The 24,874-nt window shown below is 42.5% G+C and overlaps 2 protein-coding genes and 1 pseudogene across 2 annotated transcripts; 1 reads left to right on the forward strand and 2 right to left on the reverse strand.

Annotated features, from left to right (window-relative positions):
- LOC118840629 overlaps positions 1–1,422 on the reverse strand; it is a 72,239-nt pseudogene extending 70,817 nt beyond the window's left edge.
- On the forward strand, positions 1,411–17,471 carry MED9 (mediator complex subunit 9). Its single transcript, XM_036742013.1, has 2 exons — positions 1,411–1,833; positions 14,507–17,471. Exons 1-2 carry the CDS (start codon positions 1,421–1,423, stop codon positions 14,721–14,723), a joined length of 630 nt encoding a protein of 209 aa, XP_036597908.1. The 5' UTR covers positions 1,411–1,420; the 3' UTR covers positions 14,724–17,471.
- Positions 17,472–18,602: 1,131 nt separating this feature from the next.
- Positions 18,603–20,370, reverse strand: RASD1 (ras related dexamethasone induced 1). The gene is made up of 2 exons (XM_036751184.1): positions 19,913–20,370; positions 18,603–19,510 (listed from the first exon to the last, which is right to left on the reverse strand). The coding sequence occupies exons 1-2, from the start codon at positions 20,196–20,198 to the stop codon at positions 18,960–18,962; spliced, it is 837 nt and encodes a 278-aa protein (XP_036607079.1). The 5' UTR covers positions 20,199–20,370; the 3' UTR covers positions 18,603–18,959.
- Positions 20,371–24,874: the final 4,504 nt, after the last annotated feature.

Below are 24,874 nucleotides of genomic sequence, written 5' to 3' on the forward strand. Positions count from 1 at the left end.
TGGTGACTTCATTAGATCTCAAGAACTTAATTATCATCCCTATGCTGATGATTCTGAAATCTACTTCTCCTACCCCAACCTCTCTCCTGACCTCCAATCTCCTACCTCCAATTGCCTTTCAGACATCTTGAACTAGATGTCCAGCAGACATCTTAAACTCAGGATGTCCAAAACAGAACTCATTATCTTTCCCCCAAACCCTTCCCTATTCTTGTAGAGGGCAGTACCATTCTCCCAGTCTCTCGAGCTGGAAACCTAAGAATCATTCTGGATTCCTTACTATCTCTCAGCTCCTCACATCCCATCCGTTGCCAAGGCCTGTCGATTTCACTTTTGCAATATCTCTTGAATATGACTCCTTCTCTCTGATACTGTTACCATGCTGGGATAGGACCCCATCACCTTATGCATTGATGATTATATGCAAAAGCCTGGGTTTGGGTCTGCTGGCCTCGATGCTGTGTCGAAAAAAGCAAGTGAGACCCAGATATAAATTTCAATGTGGATTTATTCAAGCCCACGAATGTTCGGAGTAAAGACTCAAATCAAACAGCCCCGAGCAGAGGTAGGGCCAGGGTATTTACAGAGAAAAAACCCAAACTGATTTCCATGGAGATGGGAACACAAATGGTGGGACAAACTGGGGCAAGAGGGAGGGTAAACTGAGGGGCAGGGCACAACATCGAGTCTTTACCCACTCCAATCCATTCTCCATTCAGCCACTAAAAGGCACAGGTCTGATCTCACATACACACACCATAAACCCCAGTGGCTTCCTATTGCCTCAAGGTGCAAATACATAGTGCTCTACTTGGCATTCAAAGCCCTTCATAACCTACCCCTTTCCTAGTATTCTAGTCTTCTTACACCTTACTCTCCAACACATACTCTTCAGTCCATTGACACTGGCCTCTTGGCTATTCCCCTATTCTTTTCTTGCTCCACGGATCTTCTCCGGCTGTCTCCCAAACCAGGGATGCTCTCTCTCCTCAGTTCCCACAACTGACCTTGGCTTCCTTTAAATCCCAACTAAAATCCCACCTTAAATGGGAAGCCTTCCTCAACCCCTCTTAATTCCAGTGCCTTCCTTCTGTTATTTCCTTATTTATCCCGTATATATCTTGCTCAGCATTTGTATGTTTTCACCCCCGTTAGATTGTAAGCTCCTCGAGGGCAGGGACTTTTGTCTTTTTTTTTTTTTTTTTGGATACCAAGCACTCAGCACACAGTCTGGCATGTAGTACGCACTTATTAAATGTTTGATTGATTGGTGAGAAGGGAAGAGCTTTCGCTAACAGGCTTACCCTGCTGCTTAGCAACAGCCAATTGTATTCCCCGTCCGGCCCCGCCCCGCCCCGCCTCGCCCAGCCTCTCCTTCATCTCGCTTCGCCCCTCCTTCGCCTCGCCACATACCCCTGACATGCGCACTAAGAAGCGCAGGAGGGGGCGGGGCGGCGGACTCCTCGGTGGCTCGCGGCCTCTCCCGTACCCAGCTCGCCCCGGCGCGGCGCGCCCAGTGACGTGCAAAGGAAGCGACTCTCGCCTAGGCCCCGGCGATAATCGACCGAGCGCCGGGTCCACCGGCCCAACGGCCATGGCCTCCGTCGGAGTGGTCTCGGGGCGACCGGCAGAGGAGACGCTACCGCCGCCGCAGGAGCCGCCGTTGCAGGAGCAGAAGCCCCTGCCCGTTCCCCAGCCTCCGCCGCAGCCTCAGCAGCAATCATCTCAGCCGCAGCCTCCGGCGTCGGTTCCTCTGCAGCCCCCTCCGCCCCCGGGCCTCAAGGAGGAGGAGACCTACTCTTTCCTGCCTTTGGTCCATGACGTCATCAAATGGTAACGTGCTCTCGGCGCAGGCGCCTCTCGAGCCCTCTTTCCCCCCTCCTCTCTCTCCCCCCCACCTCTCCCCCCCCCCCCTCACTCTCCCCTCCCTCTCTCCCCCATCCCCTGGATAAACTGCCCGGGGTAACGTGCCCCTTCGCATTCCCAGTAAGTTCAGTGCATTTGTGGAATACCCCGAGGATATGGATCCTTGCAGTGTACATGTTACCATGGCAAAGAGCGAGATGAACCAATGATGGCTTTGGCTGCCTCAGGTGGCTGCCATCCGGTGGAAAGAGCGCAGGATCCAAGTTCTAGAGTCCAGCCCTGCCCCGATAGACCCCGGTGTCCTCTGTAAAGTGAAGGGGTTGGATTTAGGTGATTTCTAAGGGCCCTTCCAAGCCACCGATCTGTACCCCTCTGACCCCTGAGGATCCTTTCAGCTCTGCATCAGCGATCCCTCTTTTGGCAGTAAACAAGCATTTATTAGGCACTTACTGTGTAAGCTAGGCACTGTGCTTAAGCAACAGGCAAGTATTAAGTGCTTACTGTGGAAGCCAGGCACTGTGCTAAGTTAATAAACATTTATTAAGGCTTTACTGTGTAAGGCAGGCACTGTGCGCTGCATCTGGAGATTCAAAGAAAGGCAAAAACCACGGTTCCTGCCTTTAAGGAGCTCACATTCAAGTGGAGGAGACGGCATGCCGAAAAACTATGCCTTCAAGATGTAGAGGTTGTCAATGCAAGATAATTTCAGAGGGAAGGAAGACCTAGTGTGATATTTGGGGTTCAGGAATTCCTAAGCTTTGAAGTTGATGTCATGGGGGACAACCAGCCCTTAGTGCCCTTTCAGAAACTTAATCTAGGCATTGAAATGATCCAGTATGATAAACCATATGTCTTTATGCGTTCTGTTAATTAAACGGATGAGGAGAGGAACAGGGTGGCCTGCCATCACAGAACTGAGAGGGGCCATGAAGTCATGTTGTTCAACCTTTAGCTGAGCATGAATACCTCTCTTTTTTACATCTCTCCACAATATGTGAGCTGTACACAGTTGCTACCACTGTCAGAATCCTGACAGATAAGAGTTGTTTGTCCTTTGCTCTGGAAGAGGACCATGACATCAGGGAGGCGATGCCATGAGGTGCAAGTGAATTGGATTTAAGTGAGGGAGGGCTGTGCAAAGTCACCAGCCTCACTTTCTCCTCCAGACCCAGATGGCTCCAGTGGCCAGATATAGATCAGGATGACTAAAGGTGGCCTTTGTTGGAAAGAGTATGTACAACAAGAAGTTAGAAGACTTAAAAGTTTCTATTCCCATACGTGATTGGATAACTTCCTCATTCTGGGCCTAAGTTTACTTTTTTGAACAATGAAGGGATTAGATTAGATAATCTTTAAGGTCCCTTTCAGTTCTAACTTTCTAGGGTTCTAACTGCTCTCTACCTATTCTTGTTTTGTTCATTTTTTACATCTTTGATCACTCTTCTCCTGCCTGCCCTCCCCCTCCCTTTCCCTTATTTCCCAGGCTCAGTACCCTCTCATTGGGCAAATCATTCAACCTCTCTTTTCTTGTTTTCTTCTGTGGCAATCAGAATTGGAAAGATCAAATGAGATAATGCAGCATCTTGTATTTGTATAGACTTTCACATCTATTGTTACAATTATTTATACCTAATATGTAAGCCCCCCTTCCTGTCCTCTGTACTAGCCCCAGACTGGAAAAGGCTGCATAGTATAGTGTAAAGAGCACAGAAAAGCTATGTTCTAATCTCAGGTTTACGATTAACTAGTAGAGTGACTTAACTTCACCTGGCTTTCATTTCTTTCTGAAAGGGTTGGATTAGAAAACCTCTAAGGTTCCTTCTAGTTCTAAAATTATGTGATTTTTCCATTCTTTCCATCCTATGTCCCATTCCCCAACATCAGCCTAAAACTACAACCATTCTGGGTTTTGGAGTTTTCTGCAAGTCAGCAGTCAGATTTCTCACTGTTACTGTGGCCTATATTGTATCCCCCAATCCCATTTTAATCTATCAAGATTATATTCATCCATCCCTCAAGGTGCAATTCACATGATGACCTCCTCCACAATGGCTTTCTTGATGATGTCCAATACTCATATAAATCTACGAGTCAATCAATTTGTTTCATCTAAGAATTCAGAATAGAACTCATGCATGCCTACCCCTAGACTTCTTTGTGGCCTACAAGTCATAGGTCCCTCTCACATCTTTTTCTTGATACATTTTTTTTCCATTAAATTTCTTGCCATCCTCCCCTTTTTCCATCTTTGCATTGAGGTCATTGAGTGTCACCTGAAGATGTTAATTTTAATCTGGAGAATTTTATCAAGTTCTTGTAGGATTTCTATAATCCATCATGTTTCGTGACAGGTGTTGGTGCATAAGCTGCAGTTATTTCCACAGAGGCCTTTTTGCAAATAGCGTTATGAACACTGCAATACAAGATGGCCAAATGTATCGGGAAATAATGTGTCTTCTTGCCTTTGGGCTCACAAAACCAATTCTGCCAATCCCTTTATTTATCAAGGAGTACTTGGGAAAAAGCATCCTTTTATTTAATTGTAACTTCTTTCTCATTTCTACTGGTGTTATTTATAATGAGAAGTTTAAGATTGATACAATTCAGTTGTTCCAGGAATATGTTGTGATAATTGAATTTTAAAAATAGAAATTTTCACATGTCCACTGGTCATTGGACAAGAATCTCACATTTAGAGTACTAACAGCCAAGTTAAAATTTATGGACAGTCTAAAAATTGTGCTCCATCTTTCCCTTTTTCTGACACATTGCCACTTGCTGTAGAAATAAAAGGAAGGCCACATAGGACTGAGGGTCTTTTTGTATTTTTCTTTGTCTTACGGTTTTCCATTGTCAAAAAATGCATCACCAAGTAGATGGTTCTTGGAGAGCAGATTCAACTTGTTGCTTTTCCAGAATAGAAAACTTGCTTATGCTTACACTTAACCTCTCATGACCTTTGAGAAACCAGGATCCATATACATGCCACAATGAGGCAGTGGAATAGGACTTTGTATAAAACTTCTTTGATCTAAAAGTGGTATTTCATCCTTTGTGCTTTTGTTGTTATGTGACCCCCAAGTCTGATAACCTGGATTCTCCTAGCTCAGTTAAATTGCTGGATAGCTGTGGACAGATTATTTTGCCTCTCTGTGACTACTATAAAATGAAGGGCTTTGACTACACAAGTTCCTTCCAACTTTGAGTTTTCTGTTGCATATAATTTCTTGTATTGTAAATATTTTACTAGCATGCATCTGTTATCTCCTATACAAGATAATCAACTCTGTGTGTCCCATAACATTGTGTTTTGCATATAGCAGATACTCAGTAAATATTTGTCAAATGAATGAAAAAATTCATGATTAGTTTATCCATGTTTTCTTTAGAGAATACAGAACAAAAAAAGGAGGAAATCTCATTTCAATATTCTTTTTGAAAATTGGACTCATTAAGTAGAAATCACACTAGATTTAAAGTCAGGAGACCTTAGTTCAAATCCGGGCTCTGCTGCATACTACAAATGTGACTTTGAGTTGTTACTTAAATTCTCTTGATCTCAGTTCTTTCATCTGTAAATGTACAGTTCTGAAACTATAATTCTTTCGATTATAACGTCACAGAATCATCAAAGTTGGAAGGGATTCAGAAGCTGTCTAGTCCAAGCTTTACCTCTCAGAACATTTCTTCAAAATGATCAACCAGCATTTGCTTGAAGAAATCAAATGAGAAGGAACCCACCACCTCCTGCGGCGAAAAGAGAAATTGGGTAAACCATAAATTAACTCCAAAATGGAAAAAGTAAAAAAAAATCCTGGGCCAAATGAATTTACCAATGATTTGTATCAAGCAATTAGTGAGTAGATAACTCCCATACTCTGATCAATCATTTACAAAAACAGAGAAGGAAAGAATAAATAAATCCATGTTATTCAACAGGTTTAGTACTTTATTAAATAAATCTTCCTACTCACCAGCTTCAAATAATGCTGCTTCCATATCTGCCTTCTTCCCTCCTCTCCATCTGAAATTTGGACTTCTCCGGGAATTACCCTGGCCCCTGGCAGGTGAGTTTTTGCTTTCTGTTACCTTGAACCAAGCCTCTACTTCATTTTCTAGCCAACAGACCCAAACCCTTCTGCTCCTATGCCCTTCTCCCCACCTTTCAAGCTCACTTTTATGAAGTGTCTTAAGATCTCCACTAGACTGTAAGCTTCTTGAGAGCAGGGATTGTTTCACTGGTTTATATTTATATTCTTTTGCATAGCACAGTGCCTGACATCTAGTAAGGGTGTAGTGAATGCTCCCTCTGGCTTTCTATTTATCCTAAACAAATTACCCAAGAATGATGATAGTTTTTATAGTTTAGCAATAATAACAAATTCAGTTGGCATAATAAAAGGTCAAGAATAATAAAAGGCATAATAAAAACAAGAGGATGGAAGTGGGCTTGGCATGACTAGATCTTTAACTGTACCACAAAGCAATAATTATCAAAACAACCTGGAAATAGATTTTTTTAAAGCATACTACTGAATGCATGGAATAGACTAAGCAAAGGCTTAAATTGCACAGTAGTTCATAAAATCCCGAAACATGAGCTGCTTTGGGAAGGAATTACTATGTAAACTTAAAAACAGATGCATGGGCAATAGGTTTTGATTAGCATCCTGGATCTCATCCCTTACCAATTCCAATTGGACTGACACATAAGAAATCACACATACAAAAAAAAAAAAAATAGAGGAAAATGAAGGTCGTATCTTCTACAGTTAGGAATTTTGATCTAGCATCCCAGGTTGGAAATGGAGCAGGTCAAAATTTCTGTACCAATGCTACACTTCCAGCAGGGCAAGTTAGGGATACTCAGGCTCCTTAAAAACAAACAAACAAACAAACCCGAAAAACAACCTCAAATCTAACAACTAAACAAGAAGAAAAAAAAAATCATTAAAACCAATCAACACATGGGAAAAAATATCTAACATTATATGCAGTGTTTCACACCCTTGAAACCGCACCCCCCCCCCCACCTCTGCAAAGGAGCAGGGTGAGGTATCTTCTATCTTTTTTCCAAGTTGAGTTCTTTATAATTTTTCAATCTTTCACCAGGATTGTTTTGTGGTGGTCGTTCTTAGTTGTAATTACTGTGGGTATTGTTTTCCTGGCCCTGCTGGCCTCACTTTGCATTAGTTCTTCTAAGTCTGGTATTCATCATTTTTGTCATTTCCTATAGTACAGTAAGAATCCATTATATTCACATACTATAATTTGGTTCACCATTACCCAGTCAACGGACAACTACTTTGTTTCCAGTTCTTTGCTACCACAAAAAGTGCTGCTATAAATAATTGGTGTATAAAAAAGGCTTTCTTTTTGTCAGTGACAAATATATGCCCAGCAATGGAATCTCTAGGGGTATGGACATTTTAGTTTTGCATAATTCCAAATTGCTTTCCAGAATGGTTGTACCAATTAATAACTCCACCAATAAAGCATTAATGTTCTTGTCATTCTACAATCACAACAGCATTGACTGTTCCTGCCTTTTCTTGTCTTTACCCATTTGAAGTACATTTTAAAGTTGTTTAAATTGGTTTTCAAAACCTTTGATACTGTCCCAAATTCTCATCAGACCCCAGTTTTGAAATGTCTAGTTTTGGAATTCTATGCTGCAATTTTCCCTACCTTGTGTGTGGAGTGAATTACTTGCCTCAGTCATGAAAATAAGCCTTACCATGATTAATGAAAGTATCTAGAAAGGTGAGGGCCATACAGGGGTTATTTGATCCGGTTTTGAGAATACCAGGAGAGAAAGCCAACCTTGTTCACTGTGCTATTCTAGCAGGACTCCAATGTCACCTTGAGCCAAATGGCGTAAAATTAATTTAAGTATGGCTGGGGTGGGTCAGCAAGATCTTCGAGATCTCAGCAAGATTTGGTTCTTTAGAACATGATGTTGCTGACCTATTGCTGCACACACTAGTACCTCTTTTAAGCTGAGTGGGCCTTCAGGCCAGTTAGGGCCTTTGCTGGGATGGCTACAGGAAGTATGTAGCTTTATCAGGCCAACCCAGTGGAGTTGATGAGTATTTTGCCCATTAGGGGCTTGTCAGCCTTCCCATAGAATTCTAGAAACACCCCAGATCATTGGCCATCGTTGCTTCCCCAGCCATTTTCCGATAAAGAAAGTGAGTGACTTGTAGATATCATTTGAGAGAACTATCAAATTGTAGTGCCTTTTATAAAGAAGACTTTATTTTCCTTTAACTTTGGCCTTGCCAGGATTGTAATGTTTTGTTCCAAAGTAGTCGTATTTTAGTAATTTTGACAATTCTTGGATGTCACTGCCTGGTCCTTGTGATTTATCAAAATTCTGGATTTTAATGATGAGTACATGTTTGTATCACATACATAAATATTGGTCCAGTTTCTTAATAAATGGTGTTTTTTTTAATAAGTTTTTATTGTTGTCTTTTGTTTTTTTACATCACCATGGTTTTCCTGAGTGTCCGTCCATTTCCCCTCCCATATTACCATTCCATTAACAAATATTATTTTCAGAACAAAAGAAAGAAGGAAAAAAATCAACATAACTAATTAATACTTTGAAAAAAATCTGGAAATATGGGCATAAAAAGCTAAGAATTAGAAATGCCTTCTCATATCTCTTCTTTTAACCATTTTTAATTAATTTTGCTACATTCATTTTTGATTTGTGTGTGTGTGTGTTTGTGGTTGTTCTTTCTGTTTGCCTTGTTGTCCATTGTATATATTGTTTTCTTGGCTCTGCTTACTTCACTCAGCGTCAGTTCATGTAGGTCTTTCCATGCTTCTCCGGATTCATCATATTCTTTTTTCTTGGTAATATTCCATTACATTCATGTACCACAATTTATTTAGCCATCCCCCATTCAGTGGAAATCTATTTTGTTTTCAATTCTCTGCTATCACAAAAAAGAGACTGCTATAAATATTTTGGTATATTGGAGACTTTTTTCTTATCAATGGCTTCTTGGTGTATACACCCAGTAATGGAATTTCTGAGTCAAAGGGCACGGACACTTTATTTTAGTACTTTAGTCACTTTATTTGCATAATTCTAAATTGTTTTCCAAAATGGTTGTACCAATTCACAGCTTCGCGAACAATATGACAGTTTGCCTTTCTATAACCACTCTAACATTGATTATTGTCATATTTTGTCATCTTTGACAATTTCCAGGGTGTGAGGTGAAACCCCAGGGTTGTTTTGATTTGCATTTTCCTTTATTATTAGTGATCTGGAACATTCTTCCATGTGGTTGTTAATAGTTGGCAATTGTTTTGAGAGAACTATTTGTTCATATCCTTTGATCACTTATCAATCTATTATCTATTAGGGAATGACTTTTGTTTTATGTACACACACACATTTTCTGTTTCTTGGATATCAAAACCTTATTAGAGAAATTTGCTACAAAGATTTTTTTTCCCTATTCAGTCATTTCTCTCTTTATCTTAGATGAATAAATTTGTCTGTGCAGAAGCTTTTCAGTTGCATGTAATCAGTTGTCTGTTTTATCTTTTGTAATTACCTCTATCCATCATTTGGTTAAGAATTCATCTTATACCCGTAGCTGTGAGATATATGGTATGTTTCTCTTCTAATTATAATCTGAGCTTTAATGTTAAGATCATGTATCCATTTGGAATACGTTGTAGAATATGCTATAAGGTGTTGGTCTATGTCTAACTTTTGCCAAAGTGCTTTCCAGTTTTTTCAGAGGTTTTTATTAAGTAGGGTGCTCTTCCCTAAGTAATTTGTATTTTATGCCTTATTGAGTTCTCTTGCTTCTGATTCCCCCTCATCTAGTTACATTAATTTCCCTTTCTCTTTTTTTAACCAATAACAGATGATTTCGATAAATGCTTTATAATATAAATATTATGTATATAATAATGTATAATATAACTTGAGGGTCTGGAAGTGCTATTCCTTTTTTGTCCCTACCTCTTCTCATAATTTCTTTTAATATTCTAGGTCTTTTGTTTTTCCAAATGAATTTGGTTATCATTTTTTCAGGTTCTATATACTATTCCTTTGATAATTTGATCGGTATAGCATTAAAAGTCTAAGTTAACTTTGGTAGTATTGTCAGTTTTATCACAGGGCCAGGCTCACTCAGCAATTAGCACTGAATATTCCTCTAGCTTTTTAAGTTCTTTATTTCTTTAAGAATCACTTTGTAACTGAATTTTTACAAGCCTTTTGTTTGCTTTAATAGAGTGATCCCCAGATTCTTTACGAATTTTGTAGTTATTTGTAATGAAATTTCCATTTCTGTTACCGCCTTTTGTTAATATTTTATAGAGAGGCAGTTGATTTTGAGGATTTATTTTGTAGCTTTCAACTTTGCTGAAGTTATTGTCTCAATCAATACCTTTGCTTATTCCCTAGGATTTTCCAAGTATACAATCACCATCAGCAAATCCTATCTTTATGCCTTTAGTTTCTTTCTACCAGGTTGGCTTTTGAGGACGAAATAAGTATCTCATAAGAGAACTAATATAACACATACAGTTGTAATTGTCAAATGACTAGCTGTGTTTTCAGTCTTCCTTTTGGAGCATATTGGGATGATGCTAAGGTGGTCTTGACTTTGGCCTTATTTTATTCTTGCTATTCTTCTTGACCCCCATATGTTCTACTAATCTTTTTTTCTGAAGGTAGGGTTATGACTAACCTTGAACACAAAAGCCCAGGCCCATTTAAAGGCTGCTTCTTTTGTTCGTTTTTGAGGATTGGCTGCTGTATGATAAAGCTTTTTTTTTTTTGTCTGTTTGAGTGTTTCAAAGTAGTCCTAGCTTAGAAGGAACCCCGCTGAGGATGAGGCATTTCCTGAATATAGTGTTTTCCTCACCCTGAGAGCTCTGTGCTGTTTTGACTCTACAGAAATACTCTGCCCATTGGAGCTGATTTCAGTGGAGGGGAGCACTTCTCTGTACACTGTTTGACCTCCTTTCCGTTCAGCTTCTCTCTTTAAAGGACAGTTTCATATTGATTCTATATCCATATAGACTATAATATTATATTGTTATTATGGTTAGACCCGTTTTACTTTACTTGATGCATTTCTGTGGCCTAAGAAGTGAGATTGGGGAATTTAAGGTCATGTGAGTGTCTTTAATAAGTAATTGGTAATCAAGTTAGTAATAATTTAGCCTGTTATTTATATTTCCAAACCTAATTAAACCATCTTGTTCTTTGGGCTAAGAAGGAGCTTAATTTGTCTCCCAGATTAATTTTAGTTAAATCTTTTTTTGGTGATATCACAACAGACAGCTTTCCTTTCATTGTTTTTTAGCCTTAACTAAATGGCTACATGGCCAGTAGATAAGAATGCTGGGCGCCGAATCAGGAAGACCACAGTTCAGATCTGGCCACTGATACTCACTAGTCATGTGACCCTGGGCAAGTCACTTAACTTCTGTTTACATTAATCCATTGGTGAGGGAAATGGCAAACCGTTCCACCATCTTTGCCAAGAAACCCCCCTATGAGTTCATGAAGAGTCAGATACGACTAAATGACTGAACAGTAACAAATAAATGGTAATGATGTAGTCAGCAGGGATAGTTTGAGTTCGCTTTTGGATCTGGGTTCAGATTACTTCTTTTTAAAAAAAAATGTTTAAAATTCTCTCTATTTAGCTATCTTCAAAATTATTTGTAATTTTCAAGAATACCAGTTGCCCTTTTCCTGGAATTTAGCATAAGATGTACCATTGGTTGGTTATTTAAATTGAGTAGAACAGATTGAAGGTAGTAGTCAAATGGTTAGATGACTCTTGGTTCCTAAAATAAAAGCCCTATTCTTGTACTGATACAGACAATCGATAAATAGTTAATAGTCAGTGGCATTTATTTGACTTAGAGGGGAGTAATATGCTACCTTTGGAAAAAAACTACTCTGCCTGCGTAAGCTCAGCAAAAATGAATAATAAAATGAATTAGCACCATCTGGTCTGAAATGTCCCCACTAGGAAATAAATTTTATTTAAAAAAAATGGTAATTGACACATTTTGCCCTTTTCTGCCTCAATGGCTAATTTTAGAATAGCTTATTGAATTAACTGTTAGTTTTCATTGAATCAGCTGCTTGTTTTCAAAAGCTTATCCACACATTCTTTTTTTTTTTTTTAATGCATATGAGCTGCTTGTTAGGCAGCTACATTGATATAGGTGAGTTGTAATAAAGACACAGTATAGAGTAGGCTACAAGGAAGCTGGTGATTTCTCTTGTTGATGAATATGATCTTTCCTCAGTCCTCATCCTTTTTTTTAACCTCTGCTTTTCATTCGACGTTGCTGATCGTGCTCTCTTCATGAATACTTTCTTTTCTCTACATTTATGTGAGTTTACTCTCTTGATTTATCTCCTGCCTGTCTGACCACTTCTCTCATTTGAGATAATAAATTAACATGTAAAAGTACTTTGCAAAACTTAAAGTGCTATATAATGCTAGCTCTGATCTGCTAGATGGATCATCACTTAAATCACTGCCCCCTTGACTGTGGGTATTTCCCAGAGCTTTGAGGTGGACCTCTTCTTCTCTTTTCTCTATTCTCTATTCTTTCTCACTTGGTAACTTCATCACCTCCCATGGGTTGAATGATCATCTCAGTGCAGATAGCAGGCAGCTAAGAGGCACAGTCAGGTGCTGGACCTGGAGTTGGGAGGACCTGAGCTCAAACCCAGCCTTAGACATTAGCTATGTGACCCAGGGTAAATCACTCTGTCTTAGTTTCTTCATCTGTAAAATCGGGATAATGGTAGTGCCTGCTTTGTTGTAAGAATCAAATGAGATCATATTTGTAAAGCACTTTACAAACCTTAAAACCCTATGTCAGCACTATCTATTATTACTAAGATTATACATCCAGCTTCAGTAGCATGTCATTAATTGTCTACTGGGCATTTCACATTGAACGGCCTGAAGGTATCTCACATACATCACGTTCAACACAAAACTCAAATTTCCCTCCAAACCCGCTCCTCTTCCAAACTTGAATAAATGAATGAAAAAGCATTTATTAAGCAGTTACTCTGTGCCAATCGCTACGGTAAACGATGGGGGTACAAATGCAAAAATCAAGACCACCCCTTCCCTTAGGAGCTTATATTCTAATGGGGGTTGGGAGGGAGAGGAATGGTGGTCACAGAGGGATAGTGTAGTTTATAAAATTAAAGGTGTGCTGAGTGGAGCCATAAGGCAGTAGTAATGGCAGTATTGATTTGATTATGGTTCTACAACTGGAAAGTGGATGGGGAGAGGACAGTGCAGGTTACATGGTCAGTAGCGAGGCAGCTGATAAGAGATGGCTAAGGAGTAAAGTGAGGCACAGGAGGCATTCACCAGTTTAGGCAAAGGGGGCCAGGGTAGGGAAGTTTGGAGATGAAAGGGTTAAGCCTTCCAGGGTGTGGGCTCTGGTCTCGCTGGTAAAGTGTTTGGTGAGGAGGGGGCCTATTTCTGTGGAAGGCACCGCCATTCTTTCACTCTTTCATATTTGTAACCTTAGTGTTATCCCTGACTCCTCACATATCCAGCCAAATCTTACTGTTTCTATTGCCACATTTCTTTTTTCTGATTGCCTCTTTCTACTCAGAGGTACCACTTTAGTCCAAGCCCTCATCACCTCTCATTTAGACCATTTCAGTGGCTGCCTTAGTCTCCCTGCCTCAAGTCTCTCCCTGCTCCAGTCCATCCTTCACACAGCCGTGTCACTCCTCAGCAAATTCCAGTGGCTCCCTATTGCCTCTAGGCAAAATATATGTTACTCTTCTTCCCCATCCTGTCTTTCCAGCCTCATTCTATATTACTACCGTCCCCTAACTTTGCAGTCCAACTAAATGGCTCTTTTCTTTGTTTCTCACACTCCATCTCTCATCTCTGCCACTCTCACCCCACCAACACCCCCTCCTGGAATGTACTTCTTCCTTGCATCAGCTTCATAGAACGCCTCTCTTCCTTCTCCACCTTTGACATGAAGCCTTCCCTGATGTCCCCAGTTGTTAGTGCACGCCCTCCCTAACTACTCAGTATTTATTCTGTACGTATTTATATGCGTACATGCGTACATCCCCTGATAGAATGTAGGTTTTTTGAGAGTAGGGATTTTAGCCTAGAATAATGCCTAGTACATGGTAGGCATTTAAACACTTGGTGTCTGATTGATTACTAGCTGAAGTAAATAAAGTATTTAAAAGGGAACTTGGTCTGAAGCCAGGAAGGAGAGTTCAATTGACTTTATTAGTTGAGTTTATTCAGTAATAAGGGAGAACTTATTCTTATTGAAAATATCCAAATAGTAGAATTGATTTTTTAAAGCAGATAATCATTCTTGGAGCAACAAGTCTTTATGGTAACAAGTTAAAACCCCAATCTTTCAGGCTTTAGCCATTGCTAGCTTGTTAAAACCTCATGGTTGATGGGGAGGGGAATATTGGTATCTCTGAGGAGTGTCCTAAATTGAAGCAGATTCCATATTTTAGCTAACTTTGCTGTTTATCAGTAGTTTAAGCCCACATGGTGTCGTGGACACAATATGTCCTTGTTTCTAGCTATCAGTGCTAACCTTTGGTTTCTGCCTTCTGCAGTATGGACAAAGACAGTGTTGACATGCACCAGGAGTTGACTGCTCTCAAGACCAAGTTCCAGGAGATGCGAAAAGTGATTAGCACTATGCCCGGTATCAACTCGAGTCCAGAACAGCAACAGCAGCAGCTGCAGAGTCTGCGGGAACAAGTCAGAACCAAAAATGAACTTTTGCAAAAATATAAGAGTCTCTGTATGTTTGAAATCCCCAAAGAATAAAGCAGGCGTGTTACAGTGACAAAAGTGACAAAAACTGAACCAGAGAAGCCAAGATTTCATTTTTTCTTCCCTCCCCCACCCCTCTGGTGTGGTTCTGTATGGATTCCAGCTACTCATTCTCTAGGGCAGCTTTTTTCATACTTCTTTGTTGGCTATGCTCAGTGGTTAGGTCACCGTGGCTGGTTGGAGGCATGCATACGAGTGTTTTTTCTGGTGTGAATTAAAGGCTCACTAATGGAAGTGAGCAGTATACTTTCATGGGGGCTGAAACTATATGGCTGCCTCCTGGGAAGTAACCATCTGTCACATTTTCTGGTTCTGACAGCACTGCTGAAGAACACAGTGGGAAAAGAGGGTATTCTTTACTTTCTCCTCCCATCCCACACTCCCTTCCCTTTGGTTATGTTCGGTGTGTACGAGGTACATACTGTTCCTATTTATGGAAGTTTCATGAAACTTTCGCATGGAATTAATTGGCCAAATTACTCTTCATGCTGCTTGGGTTTAATGTGATTAATGGGTGGCTCTGTGAGAATGAACATAATTTTGAATGCACGGAGGCACCACAGGGAGGATTTTTATTTTTTTGTTCATGGCAGTGTCAGAGCCCTAAATAGCTTGTTTTCTTTCTGTTTGAGCCAGTAAAGATAGCAGCGTCAGTGGGGGTGTCAGTCAGTGAACCTGTGAGGCAGCTATGAAGCCCTCATGCCGTCCAGGTCTTGCTATGCCTACACATTCTTGCTACTCAGTTAGATTGTCCCCTGCTGTCTTCAATTAGCACATTTGGCCACACTTTTAGTGCCAGAGTAAACAATTATGCCAGGATGGGCAAATCGGCTCTAATTATCCTTTGGGATGGAGAGAGCAGTTGGTTCTGTTACTGCATAAGGAAAACGAGTTTTTGGGTGAGCAAAAATCCTCTCCCCTCCTCCTTGCCCCCTTTGATGTTCAGATTCAAACTGTTATACTGGGGGAAAATAATCAATATTTTTTTTTTTGCTGGTCTCCTATGACTGACTATTAACCAACACATTTAATTGAAAGGCTCATCTAAATGGCAATTCTGATTACTCCCATCTTTGGGTGTGAGACAGTCCTGTGCATATGCTCAGGCATTGGAGTTGTACATCTGCGTTCTGTTTTTCAAATATTTGTCAAGTGCCTTCACGTTTTCCCTGTCCTGCCTCTGATTTGTGAGGGTGAGCACTTGAGCTTTGTGCTGACTTCCTTGGCCATTAAATCGGCATTGAAGTTCCTTCTCTGCCTCTTACAGACAGGCAAGTTAATGTTATTTAGGGCAGGAGTTTGGGTTTCTAACCTCTGCTGATCCAGTCAAGTGCCTGGTAAGATGCTGTGCACCTCCTGCTTGCTGGGAAGTGTTCTTTGAGATCTTTTTGGAAGGGGTTCAGTCTGAAAAGTTCCTGTCTTCAGCAAGTTGAGCTGCAGTCATCTATTTATTGCATTACTGGGAGCCAAGAGCTCACCCCTAGTAGCCAGAATGTGTCTGGTATAATAAGGCAGCAGGGGACAGTGTAGTGTAGGAGGAAAAGCAGTTCTTGGTTGCTTTCTACAGAGCAGGGAGCTCTGAATTTAACTGGGTTAGCAGGGGAAGCAAAGGCCATTTAGACTAGTTCTACCTTGTGAACTATCACTGACCGAACCCTTTAGTGATTGGTAGAGGAACTAGATCTTTGATTTCATTGGCATAGGAAACACCTGGCTGAGGAAGCGCCCTCTGCCAGGACACAGCAGAACCTTTTCTGAAGCTTAGTCTTAGAGAAGTGCCGAGAGTACCAGGAGGTTAAATGACTTTCACAGGATCACACTGTGTGTGTCAGAGGGGGAACCTGAACCCGCCTTTTCTGGCTCTGAGGCAGTCTCTCTGTCCCCTATGTCACATATTACCTCTCAACTAAATCCATGATTTCCTGGAAATTTTACAGTAATTAATATGTGGGCCTCATCTAAGGCTCTGACAGAATACCCCGAAAGGAGCTCTATGTCAGATTCATTTGAATCAGGACTTGCTTGAGCTAGCTACATCAGCTACCACCTAGTTTTATTGTCTATATCTGTGAAAACCCATTTCTGGCATTTATTAAAAATGTCCAGTATTGGTAATTTTTTTTAAGCATGTAATTAACTTAATGTATCAAAAACCTGTGTCTTTTGCTATGCTGTCTCTCTCTCTCTCTCTCTCTCTCTCTCTTTCTCTCTCTCTCTCTCTCTCTATTTCTCTCTCTCTCCCCCTCTCCTTCCCCCTTCCCCTCCCCTCTTTCCCTCCCCTCTCTCTTTAGGTTTTATGAGGTAGGTACAGAGGCCTTAATAGTGTCTCTTTTGAATGTTCCTCATTCAGACACAGTGATGTTATTAAACTTGAGCTTTTATACCTCAGAAATTGGTAAATAGGAAAATTTGGGGTTTGACTTACTGCTTTGTTGATTAGCTAGACTTAAAGTGTTGGAGAAAATGTCAGTAATGTAGATTAAACTGAAAAATGTCCTGTGCACATTTCTTGAGAGCTGGTTATTAAACATTTACCAACACACTCCTTATAGGATAGTAATATTTGTCATATAGTAGCAGCCTAATGACTGTGACCTAAAACCTCCACTACTTACTCTTGTTCCTTTGTATCCCACCATAACTGTATGATTTTTGCATATATTGAGGGTTCAAGTCTTAATACTTCTGCTGCTTCTCATTTGCTTGAAAACCTTGGGCTCATTAAATACTTGTTGAACCATCTAAGTTGGACATCTGTGCCTTTGTGAACTTCTGTCCATTTCTTTATTCAAAAGAAAGTTTTCATTGCCCTGTCATGAGAACCAAAGAAATGAACTCGGTTCTCAACTCATGTAGTGTTGGAACCATAAAAGATCAGAAAGGAAAGAATGATATTGGAAAATATTAAGATCATAGAGTTGAAAGCTGGAAGCAATTTGAGAGACATTATTTAATCCAGCCCCTTCATTTTACTGAGGAGGAAACAGAGGCCCAGGGAGCTCGAGTACCTTGTCCAAGGTCATACAACTAGTAGTCGGCATTGAGAACTAAATACACAGCATACTAGAAACTTACTTGGTATGGTTTAAAAGTGAATTTGAGAAATAAGAAAACCCCTTTCCTTTGATAAGGCTATTTAACTTCAAATAAGTAGGACAAGGTAGAGATTAAATGTGAAGGGACTGGGCAGAATAATTGGTTATACAGATATTGAAATCCATTTTTCCTAGTGCTCTCTACGGTCTTCTTACATATGAAAGTGTTAGCACTAATACAAAGGTCTTGTGCCACTTTTGACTCCTTGAAGCAGTTTTTGCCTTTGAATTATTATCTGCAGCTTTTTTTCTGAGGGTGGTTTTCTTTTTGTTAAAAACACTGATGTTATTTTCAGAATGCCAAAACTTTATAGCAGAGTTCTGGCAAAAGTCATAACACTGGCTCCAGATTTAAATTCCACAACAGTGGAAAAGTTTCCTCTACTCCTCTACCCCCATCATTAAAAAAAAGAAGACAAAGCAAGTTTTTAATTTTTAATGACTTTATTTTGATAAAAAAAATTAATAATAACCATAACATTTTCACACACACACAGTATAAACACTTAAAAAAGATTTTGTTCATGTCCATGACACCATATCTACTATAAAGTGCAAGTTTTTTTTTCACTTTTTCCACTGAAAACACATGTAAACACAGTTAGCTTTTGTTGGGTTGCCTGGGTTTTTTGACCCTCAACCACATCCCAGGTTTGATACCAAGGGAAGAGGATCTTGCCAGATGCCTGTGGCAGTTCAGGAGTCTTATATTAGAAAATACCTCCCCTTTTTTGGTATTCTGGCAAAATAGATGACAAGTTGCACATTTCCAGACCACTACCCCCCCCCATTCACATTTCTGTTCTTTCCTAAGAGCCACCCCCCCCCCATGATGGGCATACCCCCTTCCCCACCATGGCTTGGATGGGGCTCTCCAGTTTAAGTCATTTCTTTCGTTCTCCCAAGTTTTAGGTGCTCCAAAGGAAGAGCACCCATAGTCTACCATGACCTCATCATATAGGGTGGGGAAGGTCAGATGGTAAGTACCCCCCAGGGAAGCTGACTTGGAGGTCAGATGCCAGCCTGGAGCCCATGCCACCGGGGTAAGGGTCAGCCAGAACATCTTGTTTTTTTCTTAAACAAAAAAAATCTTTTTTGTTTTAGTTATTAGCTTAGTAAAAGGAGTGGGTGGCTCCTAGCTGATGACACAGCGCTCTTTGTCCTTGGCCTGGCTACCTCCGATGGCTTTCTCCCGGATGTACATGAGGTCACTGTGGACACTGGGCCTTCTGGCAAAGGGAGCCACTATGCCATAGGCCTCTCCTGACCCACCTCCACTACCCTCTTTCAAGAGTTTCTTGTTCTTCAGAGCCTTCTTGTGCAATATGTCACAGTACTGTATTGAGACCTTTCGGTGAAGGTCTGGGCTCATTTCACTGGGTAGTTTGGCCATGGTGAAGAGGGCCTGGAACATCTGGTCCAGGCTGCTGTTCTTCTTTGCAGAGATCTCAAAGTAGGCACAGCGCTGAGGGTCCTCTCCAACGAGCTGTTCTATCTCCCTGGGCTCCACCTCTCTGTAAAAATCTCTGTCCCCTTTGTTGCCACAGATGACCAGGGGCACTTCAATGTTCTGCTTGGTCTTGTTCTTCAGGCAAGACTTAGTGTCTAGAATCTGCTGCTTAAGGCGCTGCACCTCCTCGAAGGAGTCTCGGTTATCCAGGCTGAAGACCAGGATAAAGACATCTCCTGCAAGAGGGAGAGAAGAAAGATACAGAAATGGTTACGCGACTGAGCAAGCCAGCAACAACTTTACCTGAGCTGGGGGGGGGGGGGCGGGGCGGTGAGGGTACTCAGTACTCTTTCTAGGGTGACTGCAATAGAAGGTCACAGACCTTAGGGGCGGAGGGGAAGGAAAGGCACGGGCGAACAGAAGCCTAACCTCCAAGGTTACTAAGCATCGGACCCAAGTTTTGAAGAATAAATGTCTTTGGGGAAGAGCAAACTGAGTTTGGTCTCGGAGGTCTGCCAGCTGCGTCTTGTGGAACGGGCAGGACAGGACAGAGATGCCTAGGTAGGGGACAAGGGGTGCTGCCTGTTCCGCTAAGGGGGGACGGCTAAGGTGGAGGAGAGGCACGAGCCCTTGTGTACCTGTGAGGATGGAGAGGCGCCGAATGGCTGGAAAGGGGTGGTTGCCCGACGTGTCGAGGATGTCCAGCTGGTAGACTTCCCCGCGGATGGAGTAGAACTTTCGGTGGAAGTCCTCGATCGTGGGCGTGTAAGTGTCCTCGAAGCGTCCCGTTAGGAAGCGCGACACGATGGCCGTCTTGCCCACCTTGGAAGAGCCCAGGATGACCATCCGGTAGCAGTTTTTGGCCGGGATGTTCAGCTCCGAATCGCTGGGGCACATCTTCTTGATCATCGCCGCCAGTTTCATCTGTAGCAGGAGACGGGAAGGGAAGAGCGAGAAAGTGAGGGACTGGAGAGGGGAAAGGCCGGTAGGTGCCGGGACGCCAGGAGCGGAGAGGGGCTCAGAGGCAGAGAGGGCTGTAGGTGAGCACAGCCGAATGGTGGGGACGATACTTGTCAGGTTCGACTATCTAGCAAAGAAGAAAGCTGGATTCTGCTTCGCTCGGCGTCGTCGCCTCCTTTTTATAGAGAACCAGGGGCGGCCGCCACGCCCTCCCAGCATCTGTGCGTCAAGCCGGGGCTGGCCGCCTCGGGCTGGTGAGCGCGGGGCGGGGGGCAGGGCTCGGCTTGGCGGGACCTGGCTCCTGGGGATGGTGGCTCTTCTTGGTTTTAATTAACTGGCTCCTCTCTCAGTCCGACCTCCGGGAGGGGGAAACTGAGTCTCAGTTTCCGTCCAGGCAGTTCCGTCCAACCGTACTGGATGGCGTTGTTTGAGTTCATTCAATTTGGGCGGGGGTGATGGTGTCGAGAACCGAAGGAAATGGGTTCTGGAGTAAGGGGGGGCGATGTGCTAGAGGGGTACAGAGGGCAGGTTCCTGGGGTGATGTGTCAGTGTCAGAGGGGCAAGGGTCCTAGTGTGTGGGGGGTGCCGGGCCGGGAGGGCTGGTGATGTGCGGGAGGGGCGCAGAGGGGGAAGGTTCTGGGAGAGGGGATGGAGTGCAGGGGGATCTCGGGAGTGGGGACTTTGCCTTCCCTCGCTGTCCCAGTGTAGGCGGCCAAATAGAATTTTGGCTTCTCTTTGCTCCTAAGAAGCCGACTGAATACAGGGAGATTCTGGGGTCTGGGACCCTGTTTTTTTAAGGACCCCTCCCGTTTATGGTGGGTGGGAGATACAAGTTCCCGGAAAGTTCGACTTTGAGCTACGATAGAGAGGCCCAGACCCCTCTTTCCTGTCCCCGGGGATCCCGACCAGCCTTGGCTAGTGGTTTTGGGTGTTTTTCTTTTTCTCTTTTCTTTCTTTTTTTCCCCTTATTTTTGGCTACAGCACCAGGCAACCAGACTGGAATGCGAACAGAGAGGTGCAGGGCCAGCCACTGGGCTAGGGACAGACTCGGTTGTAGGGCTATGTGGACGCCGTCCGCTAGGAGGCGGCAGAAGGCTACGGACCCTGGCAATAACTCAGTTCTCTAATGTGAGACTTCTTCCGAAGTGCCAGTCACTAGTGGTTGGTAGCTTTGTAGATCGAGAGGATCTAGGTTGGACCCAAGACTAAACCCCCTTTGGTTTCTTTGCTTCCTTCTGCTCTATGGGAAGCTGAGGGACTTCTTGATCCCGGAAGACCCAGAGCAAAAACAAAACAAACAAAAAACCCCAACCAACACAGAGAAAGAATTGTGGCCCGGAGTGATGCATCCCAAGCCTAGTGACAAGGTAGCCCGAGGTGCTAAGGAACATTCTGGACTTCCAGCCAGCACAGCTGCAACAAGTGAGGTCACCAGCTGGCCCCACCTTACCTCCTGAGGCCTTTTGCCTCTCTCCTTCCCAACTCACCATTTAGCTTGTTATTCACTGCCCTCCACATTGCTTTGCTTTCCTACTTAGGAGGATCCCTTTGCACTGCATCAAATTCGTCCTCACCTCCTCTCTGCCTATTCAGATCTGACCCCTTCAAGGCTCAATTCAAGCCCAGCCTCCTGAAGCCTTCCATGCCTGACTGCCCCCAGCTCACTGATCTCTCTCTTCCAGCTCCTATAGGATTTACTGTTGTTGTGGCACATTTGGGGCACGTAATTATATTGTGTCTAGTAGTTTTCTTGAATAAAAGCTAGCAGTTATGTAGCTTTAAAGTTTGTAAATCACATCTAGGTTGCATAACATTTAACAATAAGGAACCAATGTTGGGCCCAGAGAGAATAGGGTACTTCACCTACTCCCCGTGGTCCGGAGGCCTGAGGAGCCTGGCCTCTAATGAGAGGAGTAAAGTAGGCAGGATCCTTATTCTTATACCCTTTAAGTTCCAACTCCATCATAAAGTGGGGAAATTTACTTATAGCTTAGATTATGGCTTATAGCCAGAGTTTCTCGAAGGGGAACAATAACAGGGCACATAGTGCACAATATGCATCAGGTAAGGGATAGTAATTTATTCCAACATACTAAAGAAATGCTAAGTATACTAAATCATAGAGCAGCCTTAACAGATCACCTTAAGACAAGATTTAGTGATTTATAACCCCTGTTATAATCTCCTGGGAGGTTGACAGTCAAATCTCATCAGAACATAAAGCAATTTGCAGGACTGCTAAGTAAATACGTTACATTTCATCGCAGCTCTGCCCTATCCAAACGAGTCCTGGTAAGTGTCTGCTGGGAAAATGGCCATCTTATTCTTTGTGACTGATGTCTCCAAGTGAACTGGAGTAGTTGCTGGAGAATCCTCCCTTGACAACATTTAGCTCTAAACCCAGGGGACCCAGGACCTCCAGATCTTTACAATTCACTAGGTTGCCTCCAAGGCTGGACTCACCTACCTTGGGATCTTTCATCCCAAATCAGGAAAGGCCACGCACAGAAGAGGCAGCTCAAAATCAGGTTCAGCCTTGCCCAGGAAGAACATATACTTTAAATGCCATGTCTCTATAGCGACCTGGAGTCAGTGGTCAGGGTAAGGGCAGGCTACTCCTTCCCCCAACCTCCTCTTGGGGAGCAGCTCAAGACGGACCTCACATACTGGACTTCTAGAAAGGAAGAGAGGGCAGAGGGAGGAATTGCTGCCTTTTAGATATTCATTTCTGCCTCCAAAGTCAGTAAGAGGACTCTTGTTCAGTAATTGTTAAAGTGCTTATCACATTGCCTGGCATGATGACGATGAAGATGATGGTGGTGGTGATGATGAAGATGATGGTGATGATGATGGTGGTGGTGGTGGTGATGATGATGGTGATGCTGATTATGATTTCAGAGTCAATGAGTCACACATGGTATAAAGCAGGCCCTGAAGCTCCCATGTAGTTGCCCAGAGCCAGTAACAGTAACTCTGAGCACTCTACACGGCATGGCCCCTGCAGCCCCATTCGACCTTGCTACACATAAGTTATCTCATTTGAGCTTCAAGTTGCAGAGGAGATTCCTTCCATGTATGGGCTGTACAATGTGGCCTCCAGATCACTTCCAACTTTTGAATTCTGTGATTATTAGCCCCATTTTGCAGTTAAGGAAACTGAGGCAGGCAGGTTGATTGACTTGCCCATGAGAGCACAACTAGTAAATGTCAGAGGCAGGATTTGAACTCAGGTCTTCCTGACTCCAAGTCCAGCAGTCTGACCCCAGGATGCTTCTGACTGTTTCACTGGGTGTCTCTCTTCTTTTCCCAGCTACACAGTAAATGCACAAGAGCAGGAAACCCTGTCTTCTACTTCTGTTGTACTCAAAGTGTCCATCATGAGATTCAATCAATGTGGTTTTTAAAAATTAAATTGAAGTGAAAGTGTGTTAGGCAGCTAGGTGGCCCATTGGATAGAGTGCCAGGCCTGGAGTCAGGAAGACTCATCTTCCTGAGTTCAAATCCAGCCTCAGACACTTACTAGCTGTGTGACCCTGGCAAGTCACTTAACCCTGTTTGCCTCAGTTTCCTCATCTCTAAAATGAGCTGGAGAAGGAAATGGCACACCTCTCCAGCATCTTTACCAAGAAAGTCTCAGATGAAGTCCTGAAGAATTAAACACAACTGAGAAACGACTAAACAAGGAAGGTGGTTATCAATGAGTAAGTTCCCCATGTCCTTTTCCAATTAGCCTTCTTCCTACAAATTATGATTCTGGAGCCCAGAGCTGCAATGAGCTGAGTCCTTGAGGTTACCACTGTTATTCCACTAGCTGCTCTCTTGGAGTTTGTAATATGATGAAGTCTGAACATTGAGGCCTCAGTTTATCGTTCTGACCTTCCCCTGCCTCTTCCAGATATCCAGCTCTTTTTCACCTCTTGAATGCAGGCCTCATGCATTCTTTTTGTCTTAGAGTTAACTTCTTATGGGACATCTTACCCTTCTAGGTTGTAAGCTCTGCAAGGACAAGATTACACCTCAGAAACTTGCTGCCTTTGGGATTATTTAACCTCATCCTTTGTTTTCTCATCCATAAAATGTGGATTAAAAAAAAAAACCAAACAGCACTATAGGACCTGCCTCATGAGGTGGTTGTGAAGCTTAAATAAGATGATATATATAAAACACTTTGCAAACTTTAAAGATATATGTCAGCTATTTAAACTTTGTGTCTCCCCAGTGCTTAGGGGGAAATGAACAAGCATTTATTAAATACCTGCTGTGTTCCAAGCATTTAACAAATATCATCTCATTCAATCTTTGTAACAACCCTTCAAAGTAAGTGCTATTATCACCCATTTTACAGTTAAGAAACCGAGGCAAACAGGCTCAATGACTTGCCAAGGCTCACACAGCTAGACTGAGGTCACATTTGAACTTGGGTCTTCCTGATTCTAGGCCCAGCATGCTTTCCACTGTGCCACTTAGCTGCCCTTCCTCTCTCTAACCTCCTACGTACAATCATTGGTCAAGTCTTATCAATTCCACCTCCACAAGCGCTCTCCCATCTGGTCCTTTCTCTCCACTTACACTGCCATCACCTTAGTTCAGGTGCTCTTCATTTCTCTCCTTGTCTCCTAATCTGTCTCCATGTCTTTAGG

The sequence above is a fragment of the Trichosurus vulpecula genome, chromosome 1, assembly GCF_011100635.1.
Source record: "Trichosurus vulpecula isolate mTriVul1 chromosome 1, mTriVul1.pri, whole genome shotgun sequence".
NCBI lineage: Eukaryota > Metazoa > Chordata > Mammalia > Diprotodontia > Phalangeridae > Trichosurus > Trichosurus vulpecula.

Coding starts and splice junctions, on each gene's coding strand:
- RASD1 (XM_036751184.1), bottom strand. CDS start 20,198: ATGAAACTGGCGGCGATGATCAAGAAGATGTGCCCCAGCGATTCGGAG. Junction 19,511..19,912: donor GCGCCTCTCCATCCTCACAG/GTACACAAGGGC, acceptor TCCCTCTTGCAG/GAGATGTCTTTATCCTGGTC.
- MED9 (XM_036742013.1), top strand. CDS start 1,421: ATGCGCACTAAGAAGCGCAGGAGGGGGCGGGGCGGCGGACTCCTCGGT. Junction 1,834..14,506: donor GTCCATGACGTCATCAAATG/GTAACGTGCTCT, acceptor TGCCTTCTGCAG/TATGGACAAAGACAGTGTTG.